This window comes from Merops nubicus, unplaced genomic scaffold (genome assembly GCF_000691845.1).
Source record: "Merops nubicus isolate BGI_N331 unplaced genomic scaffold, ASM69184v1 Scaffold16120, whole genome shotgun sequence".
Lineage (NCBI taxonomy): Eukaryota > Metazoa > Chordata > Aves > Coraciiformes > Meropidae > Merops > Merops nubicus.
Genome location: NW_008582300.1, coordinates 1 through 15,074, shown reverse-complemented (window position 1 = coordinate 15,074; position 15,074 = coordinate 1). Strand labels below are relative to the sequence as shown.

The 15,074-nt window shown below is 43.9% G+C and overlaps 1 protein-coding gene across 1 annotated transcript; it reads left to right on the top strand.

Annotated features, from left to right (window-relative positions):
• Positions 1–8,580: 8,580 nt before the first annotated feature.
• TNFRSF1A (tumor necrosis factor receptor superfamily, member 1A) lies at positions 8,581–14,142 on the top strand (the record flags this gene model as incomplete). Its single annotated transcript, XM_008937369.1, has 9 exons — positions 8,581–8,782; positions 9,076–9,204; positions 9,491–9,634; positions 11,191–11,272; positions 11,603–11,670; positions 11,868–11,990; positions 12,344–12,381; positions 13,145–13,301; positions 13,841–14,142. Coding segments are annotated over 9 exons (1,245 nt in total), but the record flags the coding sequence as incomplete, so codon positions are not given.
• Positions 14,143–15,074: the final 932 nt, after the last annotated feature.

Genomic DNA, 15,074 nt, shown 5'->3' with positions numbered 1-15,074 from the left:
TCGGGGCCTGGCCCGGGCTCCGCTCCATTCCTGCCGCCGGGGCGTGCGAGGATCGGGGGCGGAGGAGCCGCCTGTGACTCACCCGCCCGGCTCGGTTGTACCGCCGGCGACGGGATGGGCGCCTTGCTCATTAAAGGAAGAGAAACTTTCTTGCCACTCTGCGGGCATTTAAACAAAGCTTACTGGGTTGTAGCTACGCCCCAAACCACGGGATTGTTTAAAAGCAAGTTCACCTTTGCCGGTGAATCATCTTTAGCTTTCTTGTATCTTAAGTCAAGATTTTTAAGCTGTTCATTGTGATTTTGCGGGTGAAAGGGTTACTTGTAATAGAAATCCAAGAATTTTATGCGTAACTGCTAGAGGTGAATAACCATCCAATGTTGGCAGATGTGTGATAAAGTTGTGACCGTAGGGGTGGCGTCATTTAGCATCATGACATGGCTGTGAATTCTGGTGTGGAAGTTACAAGGTCAAACTGTTTCTCTCTAAATACCTGAGCATCCAAGCAACGAACACTTGTATGTGACTGAACCGGACTTCTAACATTGGGTTAGTTGCTAATTTTCTGTCAGAAAGTTGTGACTGTGTGACTCAGTCACCTTTCTTTCCAGAAGTTTGGGGTTTTTGCATTTGGAAGCTTTTGGAAACGAGGTAAATTACAGCTGGCACTGGCAAGACAACACAACTAAACAACACAACTAGAGTAGAAGAACTCTGTATCTTGACTCCTACTGTGAGTCACTTACCATCTCTAGGCCTAGGTAGGATGCATAAACTTACATAAGGATTTCAAAGCACTTAGCAAACCTGGAAAAGTGTATTTCTGACTTAAGTGTAGTGGTGGACATATTTTACTGTAATGCAGATACTGTATGTGATATTATTCATGCTATTGGGAATAAAATGCATTAAAAAATCATTTGATTTCCCAAATTAGTTATGTTGTCTTAAGTTAGATAATATGCTGCAGGAAGAGTGTCCTTCAATAGGATTTCCTTGTTGAGGACGGTTTTCCCCTACTATTTACATGTCATTTAAGTTCTCAATAACACAACACTTGTTCATTATTGGTAATGTTTATATTTTGCATAAAATAATATTATTTTTTTCAGTGTTACAATTTTTTATTGCATCCATCTTCCATTTATTTTCCATATCCTACATTTGCCCTCATGGCCTTTCTTCCTCTTTTGATCACTGCTTCTAGTTTTCTGATTCTTTTGTGTTTCCTTTGATTCTTCAACATTTCCTGTAGCATTTTTCCAGTCATCTTCTCTTTTTGCATGTCCTTAACATCATTTCCAGATCCTCTGTGTTTTCCCTGTGCACTTCTAGCTTTTACAGTGGAAAAAGTGCCAACTGTCTTTGCTGAGGCCAGTGTGGTTTTTGGTCTCATTTTAAAACCAAAAATTATAACAGTAGTTTAATTTATTAAAACCAGTATTATGACCAAAAAAACCCCAAACAAACAAACAAACAAAAAAACCAGCCACAGTGATGCCTCTGGCATTGATTTCTTTTGAAAATAAAAGGAGCAATTGCAATTTTGAAGTTAGAAGCTACATTATACAAAAATGAAAAACTAAACCACCAAGTGCATTGTAAAAAAAAAACTGGTGGGCCTACCATTGTGTTTCCAGTGGCAGCCAACAGTCTTCCAAGGGTTTTGGAGCAGGGCAAGAGTACAACAATGAAAAATAAAAACCCTTTCCTGGCTTCCAGAGAGCTGTCACTGCAGGAATTTCTGAGTCAGAATTATGTGTTCATGTTTTGGACCCTTGAGTGTTTTTTTGCTTCTGTTGATGGGTGTGATGGTTGCTTTTGGAACCCAGGCAAGTTTCTGGCATCCCCAGCACTCTGTCAGTGAGTCCTACGCCTCAGTTATACGTTGACTAGAAAAGTACATCCCTCTATTTGTTTTGAACCTCTCTGTTCCTTGGTTTGTGTGATGCCTGTTAGTTCTTGATACGGAAGAGATGAAGGACAGCCACCCCAGCTCACATTCTCCATTTGACTGCATTTCCAATTGCTTTGTCCAACCAGCTTCATTCCACTTTTTACCTGCTTATTAATCTAATTTTAATTTCTGTTTTTGATGACCATCCACTTCTATCCAAATGGAACACAATGATATCTGAGCCAGTCTCAATTACATGGCAGTTTAAGTTCTCACCAGTAATCAGTGTTGTCAGTTTAGATGCCTTTCCCTTACTTTTTGTTACGTAGTGCAGTGTTATTTGGGGTAAACCCAACTTTCTCATTTAGCTCATTCCTACCCATTTTCTTTAGTCATCGAAAAGTGTCTTTGATTTTATTTGGGACAGATGTCTGGTATTCTTTTCCCTAATCCTGTCCTCATCTTTGGTTAACTGAGCGCTTCCTTTGAACCCTTGTTAACACAGGCCTCTCTGTTGCCATCTTGGGAACCTGACAGTAGAAAGCACATCTCGAAGCAGCCTTCCTGTATTAAATGTCACTACATTTCTCTGTTAAAACAAACAAGACTGTACCACTTCCAATAAGTACCTGACAATTACTCGTCTCTTAAAAAATTCAGCCAGTGAGTCACTGACCGGGGGCGTGAGCATGGCTGGGAGCTTGTGCCCCGCTGAAAATCAGTGGGGGGGTTGGAGGCGCAGGCCCCCGCTGAGCCCTGCGGCAGCTCCTCAGGCTGTCCAGCGACACACCCGTGAGCTCAGCATGCAGTGTGGTCACCACTGTGTCCTCCACGGAAAAATCAAAAAGCTCTTCTCCTGTGGTTCTGATCACCTACTGACTTTTCCACCCTTTATCTCTATTAATATTAAATAAAACTTCTAACGTTATAGACTTTACATATACACACATTTTATGATGTGAAGCTCATAACCTTTATAGATAAATCTTTTTTTTTTTTTAAATTTTAAAATTAAGATATCTAAGGCCTTTCTTCATTGCGTGAAAGCTATTACCAGTCTCCTGATTTTAGGCAAGGGCTAACATACAGCATTCCTCCCATCTGATCTTCATAAAATGGAGCCTTATTTATAATAACAGCTCTTGTATTCTTCTTTTGACCTTTCCAGGTTTTAGTGAGAAATGAGAAAAGCTTCCTGTAAATGTTGCTTTAATATACATTTTTCACTGTATAAAGCAGAAGTTCTGGTTTCCCGTGCATTTTTGTGTAGAAAACTAAACAAAACGCAAAACTCAATTAGCTTCTAGAAAAGACTGAAGCAGTCAACATAATGGTAATTTTGCACCTTGATTCCTTTGGTAGCGCATTACTCTGAGATGCATCTCTGTTTTCCTCCGAATTTCCAAGCTGGCTGATTTCTTCTGACTCATCAAAAGGGCTAACAGATGACTGATGCATTGGTGTGCATCATGCTGAAATCTTAAGCAAAAGCAAATTTCTGCTGAGAAATACTTGAGAAATTCTAGTAACTTGTAATGCCTTTTATTTGCAGGTACTTCTTTAGTCTAAAAATGGCATTTGCAAAATGGAAGTCTTAATTTTGAGAGAAGCCGTTGAATAAGTTGTTGATGGGGAAACAATGTATTAAATGATAAATATATTAGGAGTGTACAAAAATGGAGTAAGCCTCCTAATCTCTGGATTTTAGCAGCACATCTGGCTTTATCAAATTTTTTTTATTCTGAAATATTCAGCTTTATACTTTTGTATGAAGGAGATTTAAACTCTGGAAATTATTAATTTGGAACTATTTTACACATTAGCTTAGTGGTGGGCAATACTATTTGGATTGTTTGGAATACTAGTAATACCTGAGCATCTGATCTAGCAGGTGTTGTCTTCCTGTTAGTTCTTGTGCACAGGTGTGGGGTCTCCAGGTGCTGGGGGTGGTGGGGCAGGAGTCGCTTCCCACCTGTCCAAGCCCCCCACTTCCCACACAGTTTGCTTTCTGTGAGCAGCCTTGGTCCGCTCTGGACACCTCTAGAGATCCACTGGCTTTCTAGGAGAGGGGAGCCTTGCTCCCAGCACAACCCCCTCCATCCTCTCTTTCCTATCTGGCTGTCATACCTGTGTGCCACTGGACCTGCTTCCTCTGCCCTTCTCCCTGAGGGTGAGGAGCCTCTCAGGTAGCAGCAGGGCTACAGCTCTGCATGGATAGGGCAGAGCCCATCATACAGAGCTGTGGCATCTGTGCTGAGTAATTTGGTATTTCCTAGCCTTGTGGACACTGGCAGGTGAGGGTACAGTAGCCCTGGTATTCTGCATTTCCTTGTGCTACCCCTCTGTTTCAGATACTGTGACTTCTTTCTCCTTGACCTGAGAACAGTGCTCTCAGATGTCCCTCCTTATTTCCTGTCCCCCCTCCATCTTTCTTGCATCTTGCTACAGTCCTCACTTTCATCTGTGCTGTTCCTTTCTTTCTTTGCCTCACTCTGCAGAGATGTCACCTCACTTGCAGTTCTCTGGGCATAGTCTGGTGAAGCAGAAGTAGCAGCAAGGGTATGAATTGTCGTGGTGGCAGTAATTCAAGTATATTTGAGGTTGAAGATGGTGCAAGGGCTCATGACTCCTGTGTTACCTGCCAAAAGTTTGCACAGAAGAGCTTTTGGGCTTGTATAGTGGTTGTTTTGTTTTTGTTTTTGTTTTTTTTTTCTTTTTCACAGTAGCTGTCAGGCAGCAAGTGCCTGCATGAGAAACGAGAAAGAACTAGAGTTGCCTCACATGTGAGGAGAATGCGTGGGGCACATAGCTGCCACTCAGAGGGATGGAATGATTTCAGGAAGCAGCACTGTGGTTTTCATCTGCTGTATTTAGTTTATTTCTGCAGCAGTTTCAGAAGTAAAACCTAGAGTTTCAGCTGAGTCCTTTTTTCATGGGCAGTCCCCACTCGCTAAGAACGTGAGTCACCGGTGTGCATGATGTGGTTTGGTGGTTTGAGTTATCATTTGACTTAAGTAATACATGCTGTCCACTTGTCTGTGCAGCATTGGTTAGTAGGTACTCGTTCTTTATCCTGGTGAATGGAATCAGAGCATGTTTTAAATCTAACAATGGAAAATCACCTTATTTCAGTTGTAGAAGACTTCTAAACATTGCCTTGATGAGCTGTTATCAATGATTTGAGGTTTCAGTGCTTGGTAAATGGAGCTACATCTGGCTGGCGACTGGCCACCAGAGGTGCTCCTCGGGGCTCAGTTCTAGTCAGTTCTATTTGATATATCTATCAGTGATATGTGTGCAGGAGTTGAATGCACCATTAGCAAGTTTGCTGGTGATGCCAAACTGGGAGGTGCTGTTGACGCCGTGGAGTGTTGAGGTTAACCTCCAGCCCCAAAAGAGGGTTGGCGCATGGATGATGTCCACAACCAGGCAAGAAAGGCCCTCCTGATTGGTTTTCACCCAGGGCCTGGCCAGCCTTGGGTGGGAACTCATTAGGAGATCACCACCAGGTGCCACCCACTTCCACATTAACTTGGAGGTGGGGCAAGAAGCCACCTCTATAGGAGCTGACTCTGCTTGTAGTGGGGTTGGAAGCTTTGTCTATTCAGTGTATGTGCTGTGTGGGGGATTCTGGCTATTGGAAGTGCTCCCTGACTCTTCATGACAAGTGGAGTTCCCAGGATGACAGGGCTGGAATGTGATGCTGTCTCTGAGTTCCTACTTATATAACAGGGCTCATGGCTTAGCTGCTGCTACTGCCCATGGCTTGGCTTCTTGGCTGGCTCACTCCCTTCTTATGTTCACTGTGGTGGGTGTGTGCATTGACTTGTTCCTCCCTCTGGCTGTCTGGCACTTTGGATCTCTGGTGTGGACCTCATTGCTCTCTACAGCTCCCTGAGAGGGCAAGTGGAGAGGGAGGTGTTGAGCTCTTCTCCCTGGGACCCAGTGATAGGACATGTGGGAATAGTTCAAAGCTGGGACAGGGGAGGTTGTAGACTGGACATTGGGAAGCATTTCTTTATTGACTGGGTGGTCAAACTCTGGAACAGGTTTCCTACAGTGGTTGTCATTGCCCCAAGCCTCTCAGTGTTTAAGAGGCATTTCAACAGTGCCCTTAATAACATGCTTTTGGTTGGCCCTGAAGTGGTCAGGCAGTGAGTCTAGATGATCTTTTTAAGTCCCTTCTGACTGAAATATTCTATTCTAATTTAATGTATTTCCTAAATTTTATTTAGTCTGTCATTGCTAAAAATCAGTATACTGCTGAATGGCTTGGGGAGCTGCCTTAATATGGTGCTGCTTTGGTTGTTTGGTTCTTTTGTTGGTATGTTTTGTTTTTTTCTGACATGGGAATTATTTTTCTGGAAGGCCGAGTCATTGCCATTGCTTAGTGGGTCACTTGTGGTCTGTGACTCTCTGTTCATCAGATTTTGATCAGTAATAATGTGTTAACTCTGGTTTCATCACACTTACAGATATGCTTTCACTTAATCTGAAAAACTGAAAATACCATTCCTGGTTTATTTTGAGTTTGAAGATGTATCTGACCAATTTTCTATGTATTTTTGGCTTGGTCTTTGATACTTTGTTACTTCTATTGCTGACGTGTTTCACCTGAAGTCTGGCTGCATATATTCCTATGTCAGAGGATTAATCATTGGCTAAAGAATCAGGACTTTTATTGTTCCTGTCAGACTATCTGTGTGAATGATCTTTTACCTGTTTTCCTGCAAGCAATCAAGCTGCTGAAGCCTGTTTTATTTATTACTGAGTTGCTGTTGGAGAGCTTGTGTTTATCCTGTGGTCAGCTAATTAAGTCTGAAAGGATAGCTGTTTAAATTTGTGGTTCTCTTTTTCCTGTTCACCATTTAAGCATCTGGTCTATTGAATATGTCTTTGTACGACAGAACTCCCTGAAAAATGGGGGTTTTGCTTTGTCAGAGTTGCCAAGTCCTGTGTTCTTGAGGTTTTATGTTGCTTTCATGTATGTACCTTTCTCCCCCAAGGCTTTAATTTTCTGAGGGAAACAAGAAACAAGCATGGGGCTGTCATAGCCATCTCATTTTGCATATCCTGTGTGAAGCTTGCAACCACAAAACTGGTAATCAGTGTTGTGGTTTACCCTTATTGATTTATTGTGATTTTGCTATAACTCTCCTAGCTGAAAAAGCAAAAAGAAATGGAACTCTGAAGCTGTACTTGCACAGTTTGACATCATACTGCTTTCAAAAAAGCAATCTGGGAAAATACTCCAGTGTAGGAAAGTTGATGTAGTAAAACTTGGTGTGAGGCTGTATGGATGGGGTGGAGTGGTATTTGTTTGTGAAAAAGAGTTCATTCACTCACAGAAGCTGATGCATGGGCTACACTGGCACACACTCTCCATGACATCGTCAGAAGCACCAACACATGTATGTCCAGATGGCGTGGCCAGGATCGCTCGTGTGCAACACTGATGACAAGGGATGTTGGCTGTCAAGTCTTTATCGTGCTGTTGCGGTTCTTCACGGCACGACAAACTAGTTTTTGTACAAGTCTGTTATGCCCTTCAGGGGTCAACAGCTGGTAGGGGATGGGCCTTTGCTGTGGAAACTTGCTGACTTTGGCCAAGCTGTTTCCCAGTTTTGTTTCATTTTTTATTTATTAAGCTTTTTGTTACTTTTTTTTCTTGTCTGAATGTATGTTTGAAATGCATGCCTAGGGTCTTTTTTTCTGTAGGGCCAACAGGCAGGAGAATGGTGTTTGTGGCATGCTGCAATCTTGTTACCATCTTCCTGGTGCGAGGTCTTTTGCTGATGAGTCATCTATGCTGTGGTCCCCCACAGCTAGACCTTTTGGCCATAACATAAACAGCACATTTCTCAATTTCATTGCTGGGAATAGTGTCCTGAAAACAACTTCCAGGGAATGGTGACCTTCATTATCAGTACAGACCGATCTTTAACCCTTTGTTCTGCTGTTCTGAGTGTACACACACACTTACAGTCGTACTGCAGTCATTCCAATCCCAATATTTCAGTGAAAAATATCAAGTAAATTTTAAAGAAAGTTAAAATACAAAAAAGTGCACATTGTTTTGGCAAACTCTTCAGACTGAATGTTAGCAGCTGCAGTTTAAAAGGAAGAACGTACATTTGATAGGGGGAGAAACTTTCCCACGTTTCTTGGGCTGGCTTGCTCAGGAGGAGTTCTGGAAGCTTTGCATGCAGCGAGAGCCTCCTCTGCCTTCTTTTTTCCAAACTTCCCATCTGGTTTATTCATCAGAACTGAAGTATTGGATGCATTCTTCTCTCTGCAACAGTTTCTAGATGATCAGTGTTAGTACCTTCCTTAAAAACATTCATTTGCTGAAGCTGAACCATTTTCAAATCATCCCATCTACACATTGAACATCGGGGAAAGTATTTGCTTTTTATGCAACTAGTTTTTCATGGGATCCATTGTATGGTATATTAATAACAAAGATGACAGGGATGGGCTTGTTGTTTGTGTGGGTGTTTTTTTCTAAATCTCCCCTACACTTTTTTCAGTGGGGCTCTTTCTATCAGAATTGGTCAATTCAATTGAAGTCACTGTTATAATATGTTTTAACTGTAGGTGCTGAAGTCAGCTGTGCAGTCGGCAAGGGGATGTGATGCTTTCTCACCTCGTTTCTCTCCTGTTCTCTCCCTCTGTATGTACAGGTTATCCTAATGTTTGTCTGTGTGTTGACAAAGGAATCTGTAGAAATTGCTCCAGTGCCATATACATTGCAAGCCCATTGGGTAGCTTCAAATGGAAGAGACCCCTCTAACCCCTTGAGGAGAGAAAAGAAGCAGGTGCAGTGTCAACTAGGACAATACCTACATCCCAGAGGGACTCACTGCTGCATGAGATGCCACGCAGGTATGTAAAAATATGTATTTATAGTGACCTTCACCTTAGAGGCATTTTCCTGTCCTGCACTCTCAAACTGTCCTAGAGCTACATTAGTGTTCCCTTTCCTTGGTACCTATCCCTACCCAGTTAAATTCTTATCTCTTGTCTCCTTTGGGCTGTCAGTGTCCTTCACACTGGTGAGAAGAAGCGTACTCAGTCCTTACACCATTGACTCCAGGGTTTCTCTGAGGAGTGAACAACAACCTAAGACAACACATTTGCCTTCCTGTCAGAGCTCTGTTAAGTGATTTTTCTTGCAGGTACCTACAAGGCAAAAGACTGTGATCGGCCTGGCCAGGCACCTGTCTGTCTCCCCTGTGCTAATGGCACATTCACGGCTGTTGATAACACCATATCTAAATGCTACCCCTGTACCCGTTGCCGTACAGGTGAGTTAGCTGTAGGACCTGAGAGAAATGGAGGGGAGGGGGAGTGGCTGGAGGGGATGTCAAGGTGAGTGAGGAAGCTTGGAAAAGTAAACAGTTGAATGGGCAGAAGGACAGCATATGGGAAGGGATTTGCGGCAGCAGGAGTAAGGGTTACCAAATTACTACAGTTTGAGACACAGCTTGCAGGCTTTTTGGCCCTTTTTCTGGGAGGATTAGGGGATAATACCTGTCATTGTAACAATGCTCTCAGGTGAAGTTCAGAATAATCACTTCTTTCGTTCCTCAGAATTCCAACAGATAGTGGAGAGTCCCTGCACCCTGAAGCAAGATACGGTGTGTGGCTGTCGGAAGAATCAGTATCAGATCTCCATGTTCGACTTCTTCCAGTGTAGGAACTGCAGCTCGTGTGCCAATGGGATTATTGCCAACTGTGAGTACGGCTTGGATGTGGCTCTGGTACTGATGTACTCTACTAGGGTAGACATTAACAGCCCTCTTCATTTTTGGACAAGGTGCAGCACCTTGCCCTGACGTGACTGTAGTTTCGGAACAACTCTTGGTTTTACCTGCCCCCTTTCTCCAGAGAGGCTGCCATTTTTTTGCCTGCATTGGCATCAATCCCAGTTTTCTATCACAGTTTCTACCTTCCTTTTGTCCTTGAATATTTTTTTGGTTTTGGCTGTTTTGAGGAGATACTTCCTCTTTAATTTGTGTACCTCAGCCTTGCATGTACTGAAGCCAGGTCTTTGTGCTTCAGAGCAAACTTCCTGCATACCTTCCTTTTTGTCTGTGTGGATATTTCTCCTGATGATCATAGTATTTCCCTCACCAACTGCTGTAAGAACTTTGAGTACTGTGGCTGAAAGTACCACTGGTCCTAGTGCCCAGCTGAACTGCTCAGTCAGTCACTTATTGCATTGCCACATCCTACTGTCCAGTGTTTTAAAGTAAGGAGCTGCTCAGGTAATACTGAACTCTACCCAGTGGCTTTGGGTGTGGCCTGGGGATGGTGAGGGGTCTGGAAGAAGTACCTCTGTTAGCTGTCCCAAGCTAGCTGTCTCCCATATTGTGCTGTAATCTAATTCTGTTTCTGTCCATTAAATGCTTCTTACCTTGTCCTAAAGCTGCACCCCTCTTTGCAAGTTCTGCTTCTTCTGATCCCTTTCCTGTCTCTTACCTTGCCTAGCCTGAAGCTTGCTGTCTCACTGCTGAAGTTGTTCCCTTTGGTGCTCAGTAATCTTTCTCTGTCAGTTTCTGCACTCGCACCTATCCTCAAGGGTCATTACTGTACACTGCCCTTGAGCAATTTCCTCCCTCTGGGATGATTTAGAACTGTTTGAGTCCTGTCCCTCACTTGCCACACAATGCATGCTGCTTGTTCTAGTACCTTTTCCCCTCCCCTCATGCAAATTTGTCCTTCCATCACTATTCTAGTCTACTCCTCCTCACACCTGTTTTACTCAGTACCCCATGCTGTGACTGGTTTTGCAGAAATAGCTCTTTCATTTCTTGTCCCTTCTGCTCACAGTGTAGCAGATCACAAGAGTGGGCATGTGTCCTATAGCTTGAAGTGTTTTCTCCCTCCCCTGAACTGACTTCCTCACCAGTCCCAGCTGCTCAGAGACCACTTCTCCCTCATCTTTGCCTGACTATGTGGTTTCCCCTTCCTGTCACGCTTGAACTTTAATGACTTTCTGTGCTTTTGCACCAGAGTTGTCATTATCCATTAGACCAATTTCAGCTGCACTGTAATCCCTTTCCAAGCTGCTGCAGAGCTCCTCACCCTACCAGGGCAGTGGTACCCTTATTCTTTAATTTTATATTCCTCCAACCCTGTCCTCAAGCACAGACTGAATCCTTTTTTCTCTTCTTCAGTAGCAGTTCTCCAGGCTCTAAGAGGGATAGTCTCCCACACATCTTGGAGTAGATTTTTCTTTTTGTTACCTTCTCTGCCCAGATTATGGCAACCATTTCTTCTTTCTGCAGGCTCAAAGAACAGAGACACGATTTGCAGGTGTAAGCCTGGCTTCTTCCTGACACTGAGTAACGTTTGCAAGCCTTGCAACAGGTGAACTTTTTCCCCCTCTATATGCTCCTTCACTGAGTAGGAGAGACAGCAAACACAAGCCTCACAAAGGGAGAATTTTTTTTTCCTCAGGACTCTATCAATCTTGACATAACTTCACAGTATTCTGCCTTTCTGGGGCGATTGGGTTTTCCTCTCTGCTACCTTCAGTCTTCTCCATGTAGGCATCAGCCCAATAAGAACCCAAAGTTACTAGCTACAGTGGAATGCCCTGCTTTGCAGGCTCATCTTGACTTGTCTGTTACTTAGGATTGTTGCAAATGGCTGGTGTTTCATTTTGTGCACAATCACCTCTCTGATTTGCTTTTTCAGCTGCATTGGAGAAGAATGTTTGCAGTGTCATAGCCCAGTGACTACCTCACCGACTTCATCTGGGCCGAGTGAGTACTGGGCGAACTGAGGGACAGTGGAATCTTTTCAGTGTTGGCTTTTGTTCTGTTAAGGTTTTTTGTAAAGTGTTTTCTCCACTCTAACTATTATTAATTTTCTCCCTACCATTTGCAAGTCTTCACTTAGTCCAGCACTTACCACCTATTTTCTCAGTTGCTCACTCATTTGCTATCTTCCTTTTGTCCAGATGGGAGCCTTGTCCTTGGCATCATAGTGGCAATATTCGGCATTATCTCTGTCCTCTACGTTGTAAATAAAGTAGTGAAGCTGGTCCGGGGAGATGGGATGCCATCATCTTTCTACTCCTGTGGTGAGTACAGCAGCATATGCAGTGACATTAATTGCTATTAATTGGGGTTGACATCGTTCTGTGTTTGTGTACGTGCACACATGTGAGGGGAGAAGTGTGGTCGTGTTACTCTGCCTCACTGCAAGGCCAGAGGAACATGAGAACGCAGCAGCTGAACTTATCGGTGCAGTTCTTACAACTCTGCATCTGTGCCCAGAGCTGTGACTGGAAATGCCTGTGAGCTCATTGCTGGGAGATGTGTTTTGCTGTAAAACCTTTTTGAGGGCAGGATTGTGAAAAGTTGCTTTCCTGTTTTCTCTGGGAAGAGAGGAAGTGAAAATAATTTCTGCTTTTCTTTTTTTTTTTCTTTAAAGTTTCTTTGCTGCACGCAACCAAGGAGCCAGTATCTGAGGTGAGCAGATGGTATACAATGGGTATAAGTGCTTTCCTTATACTTTCAACTATGTTAGCCTGGAATCCAGAGTAACATTTTTCTCCATGGGCTGTTTCCAGGCCTAGTGTTTTAAAATGAGTTGAGTAATAGGGCTGTTTAATTTGGACATCTTTTCCTCTAGTGGATAGAACCATTAGAATTTTACTTCCCCTTCTGTAGGGGATGTTTTTCAAATTCCTGGCTTTTTGGTTTTTTTTCTTTCTGGATGCGCTTTTTTTCCACATAGTTAGTCCTTAGTCCCTTTCCCTCCCTATATAACCCAAGGTTGGAGGATTTAACTAATTTTACTTCACTTCAGATATTGACTTCTTAGTGCTGCTTCACAGTATTCTCTCAGGTCCAGTGTTCTGCAGTGAAGGCCCAAGCAGTAGTTGAGGTGGGGTTTCCACAGCCTTACAGAGAAGGCTGATGAGAAAGCTGGTGTGTGGAGCTTCTAGCATGGTGGTGATTTTGGGCTTCCAGGCTTCCTTGATTTTGTAAAGCAACATTTTTTCCAGATGCTGTTTTTTGGTGCCAAAAGAGTTAAAATTCTTGGGTTCTGCTGGAAATAAATGTTTGGTGCCTTCTGCTCAAACAAGTTATACAAGAAGAATTAAAACATCAACATCTGCTCCCCACCTATCTTGGATAAATTTTTGTATATAAAGCTAGCAGTTCCTGCAGGAGACAGGTGTATTGTGCTGCTGTGTGTGACTCTGGACTAAGAAAATGTGTCTTTCAGGTTGAGGTAAAAAGAAATGAAATTTCCATCCTTGCTCCCGAGTCCCAGAAGGAAATAGAATTGTCAGTGAATGCCACACCATCTGCACCTCTGCTGCAAAGTTCACAAGAGCTACCAGACTGTGTCAGTCCTGCCAGGAAGACACAGCTTCCAGACAGTAAGTGAAAATCCCTCATCCTTCCCTCCTTCCACAGGCAAACAAGAAGGTGATTATGCAGATGCAGCTAGGAGGATGCTGGACAGGCATAACCTGTCTACTTCATGCATGGCACAGGACACAGTTTGCCTGGGGCCTGCAAGGCTGTGTGCTAAACATCTGTGCAAGGCCTTTCTGTTGTTCCTTTTCCCTATCAGCAAAATGGATAGTCATACGTAGTGACGTGCTGTCAGTCTTAGACCCTGGGGTGATGACCCAGAACATGATTTTTGCAGGAATGTGTGGCAGTTAGGCCCTAAGCATGTGTGCTCAGGTCTGCTCATAACCTTGCACAAGAGCATCTGGAAACATTCCCATTGCTTTTTGAGGCTGGAGAGCAAGTCTGGACATCACACAAGTCTGTGTGACTGCTGTAAAAGACCTAAGCAGGAGGACAAACGCACATGATCGCAAGGCACCATTCCAGCCTTGGATTACTCATATTCTCCTTGAGGCTGCAGAATCCTGGTTCTCACCCATGGTCTCATCTCTCTTCACAGACCCTGTTATTCTCTACACGGTGGTGGATCACGTGCCGTTCTCCCGGTGGAAGGAGTTTGTGAGGCGGCTGGGCCTGAGCGACTACGAGCTGGAGCGAATCGAGGCGGAGCACCGGCACTTGCGGGACGCCCAGTACGAGATGCTTAGACTGTGGAAGCTGCACATGGGCCACGCCGCCACCGTGGAGTACATCAGCTGCGTTCTCAACCAGATGGAGCTCAGTGGCTGCAGTGAAGCTATTCAAGAGGCTTTGCTAAACCAGAACTCTCTTCAACCTTGCAGCCTCCACAGCCATCTTTAATATATTCTGCTTTAGTTGCAGAATGTTTGCTACGACTGTTAAAGAGAGAATCGTAGCTTCCTTCCTTTTTCCATACCTCCCTGTTTTTCTACCACTCCTCAGATGGCTTTGTTGGAGACAGCAGCAGTTTATGCTGGAGGAAGGCTGAGGTTTGCTTCTTGAGTAGTTCAACATCTTTAAGCCAGACAGACCTCTGGAACAACTCCTTTCCCAAGCAGGGAAAGCACCTCAAAGGATCTCTGACCAAGCTGAAAACGGGCTTGGAGTGACTTGTCTATACAGCAGCTGATACATCAAGTTGTTGCTGGTACAGGTGCTCCACCCACCATGTGGTGGGTAAACTTGTAGGGTGACTTGGTTAAGCTGTCTGTACAGAATGGTAAAGCACTTGCCCACTTTTTGCAGATCTGTTTTTCTGCAAGAGCAGATAGCTGAACTGGCTCACATTGCAGCCTTTAGACTGCTAAACCTGAGGAGGGAAGCTGTGGGAGGATGTGCCTGTGTCTGGGAGCGGGAGAGCATTGCCCCCTTTCGGTACCGACTAGGGATCGCTGCGGCAGAAGAATCGCCGAGATTCAAAGCGGTGGCTCCATGAGAAACGGGAGGACGTTTTCCTTTCCACACCCCCATTTCCCTCAGGTTCAAGAAGAATAAGCATTCCGAGCCAGCTAGTCAGACAAGAGGGTTGGTGCTTTTTTTCACAATTTTTTTTTTTTTAACTTTTCTGTACCTAGAACCCATGTAAGATAGCATTAACAAAACATCTGCTTGTGTGTTTGTCCAAGTGCAGAGGGGAAAGGAATGCATGTGTCTGCCTGGGTGAGAAGGTACCTATATACCTGGTAGCTGAGTCTCTGCAAATCTGTGCTTGCACACAGGTTGGTAGGCTTGTGTCTTTCTGTCTTTAAATCACAGAATGTTAGGGATTGGAA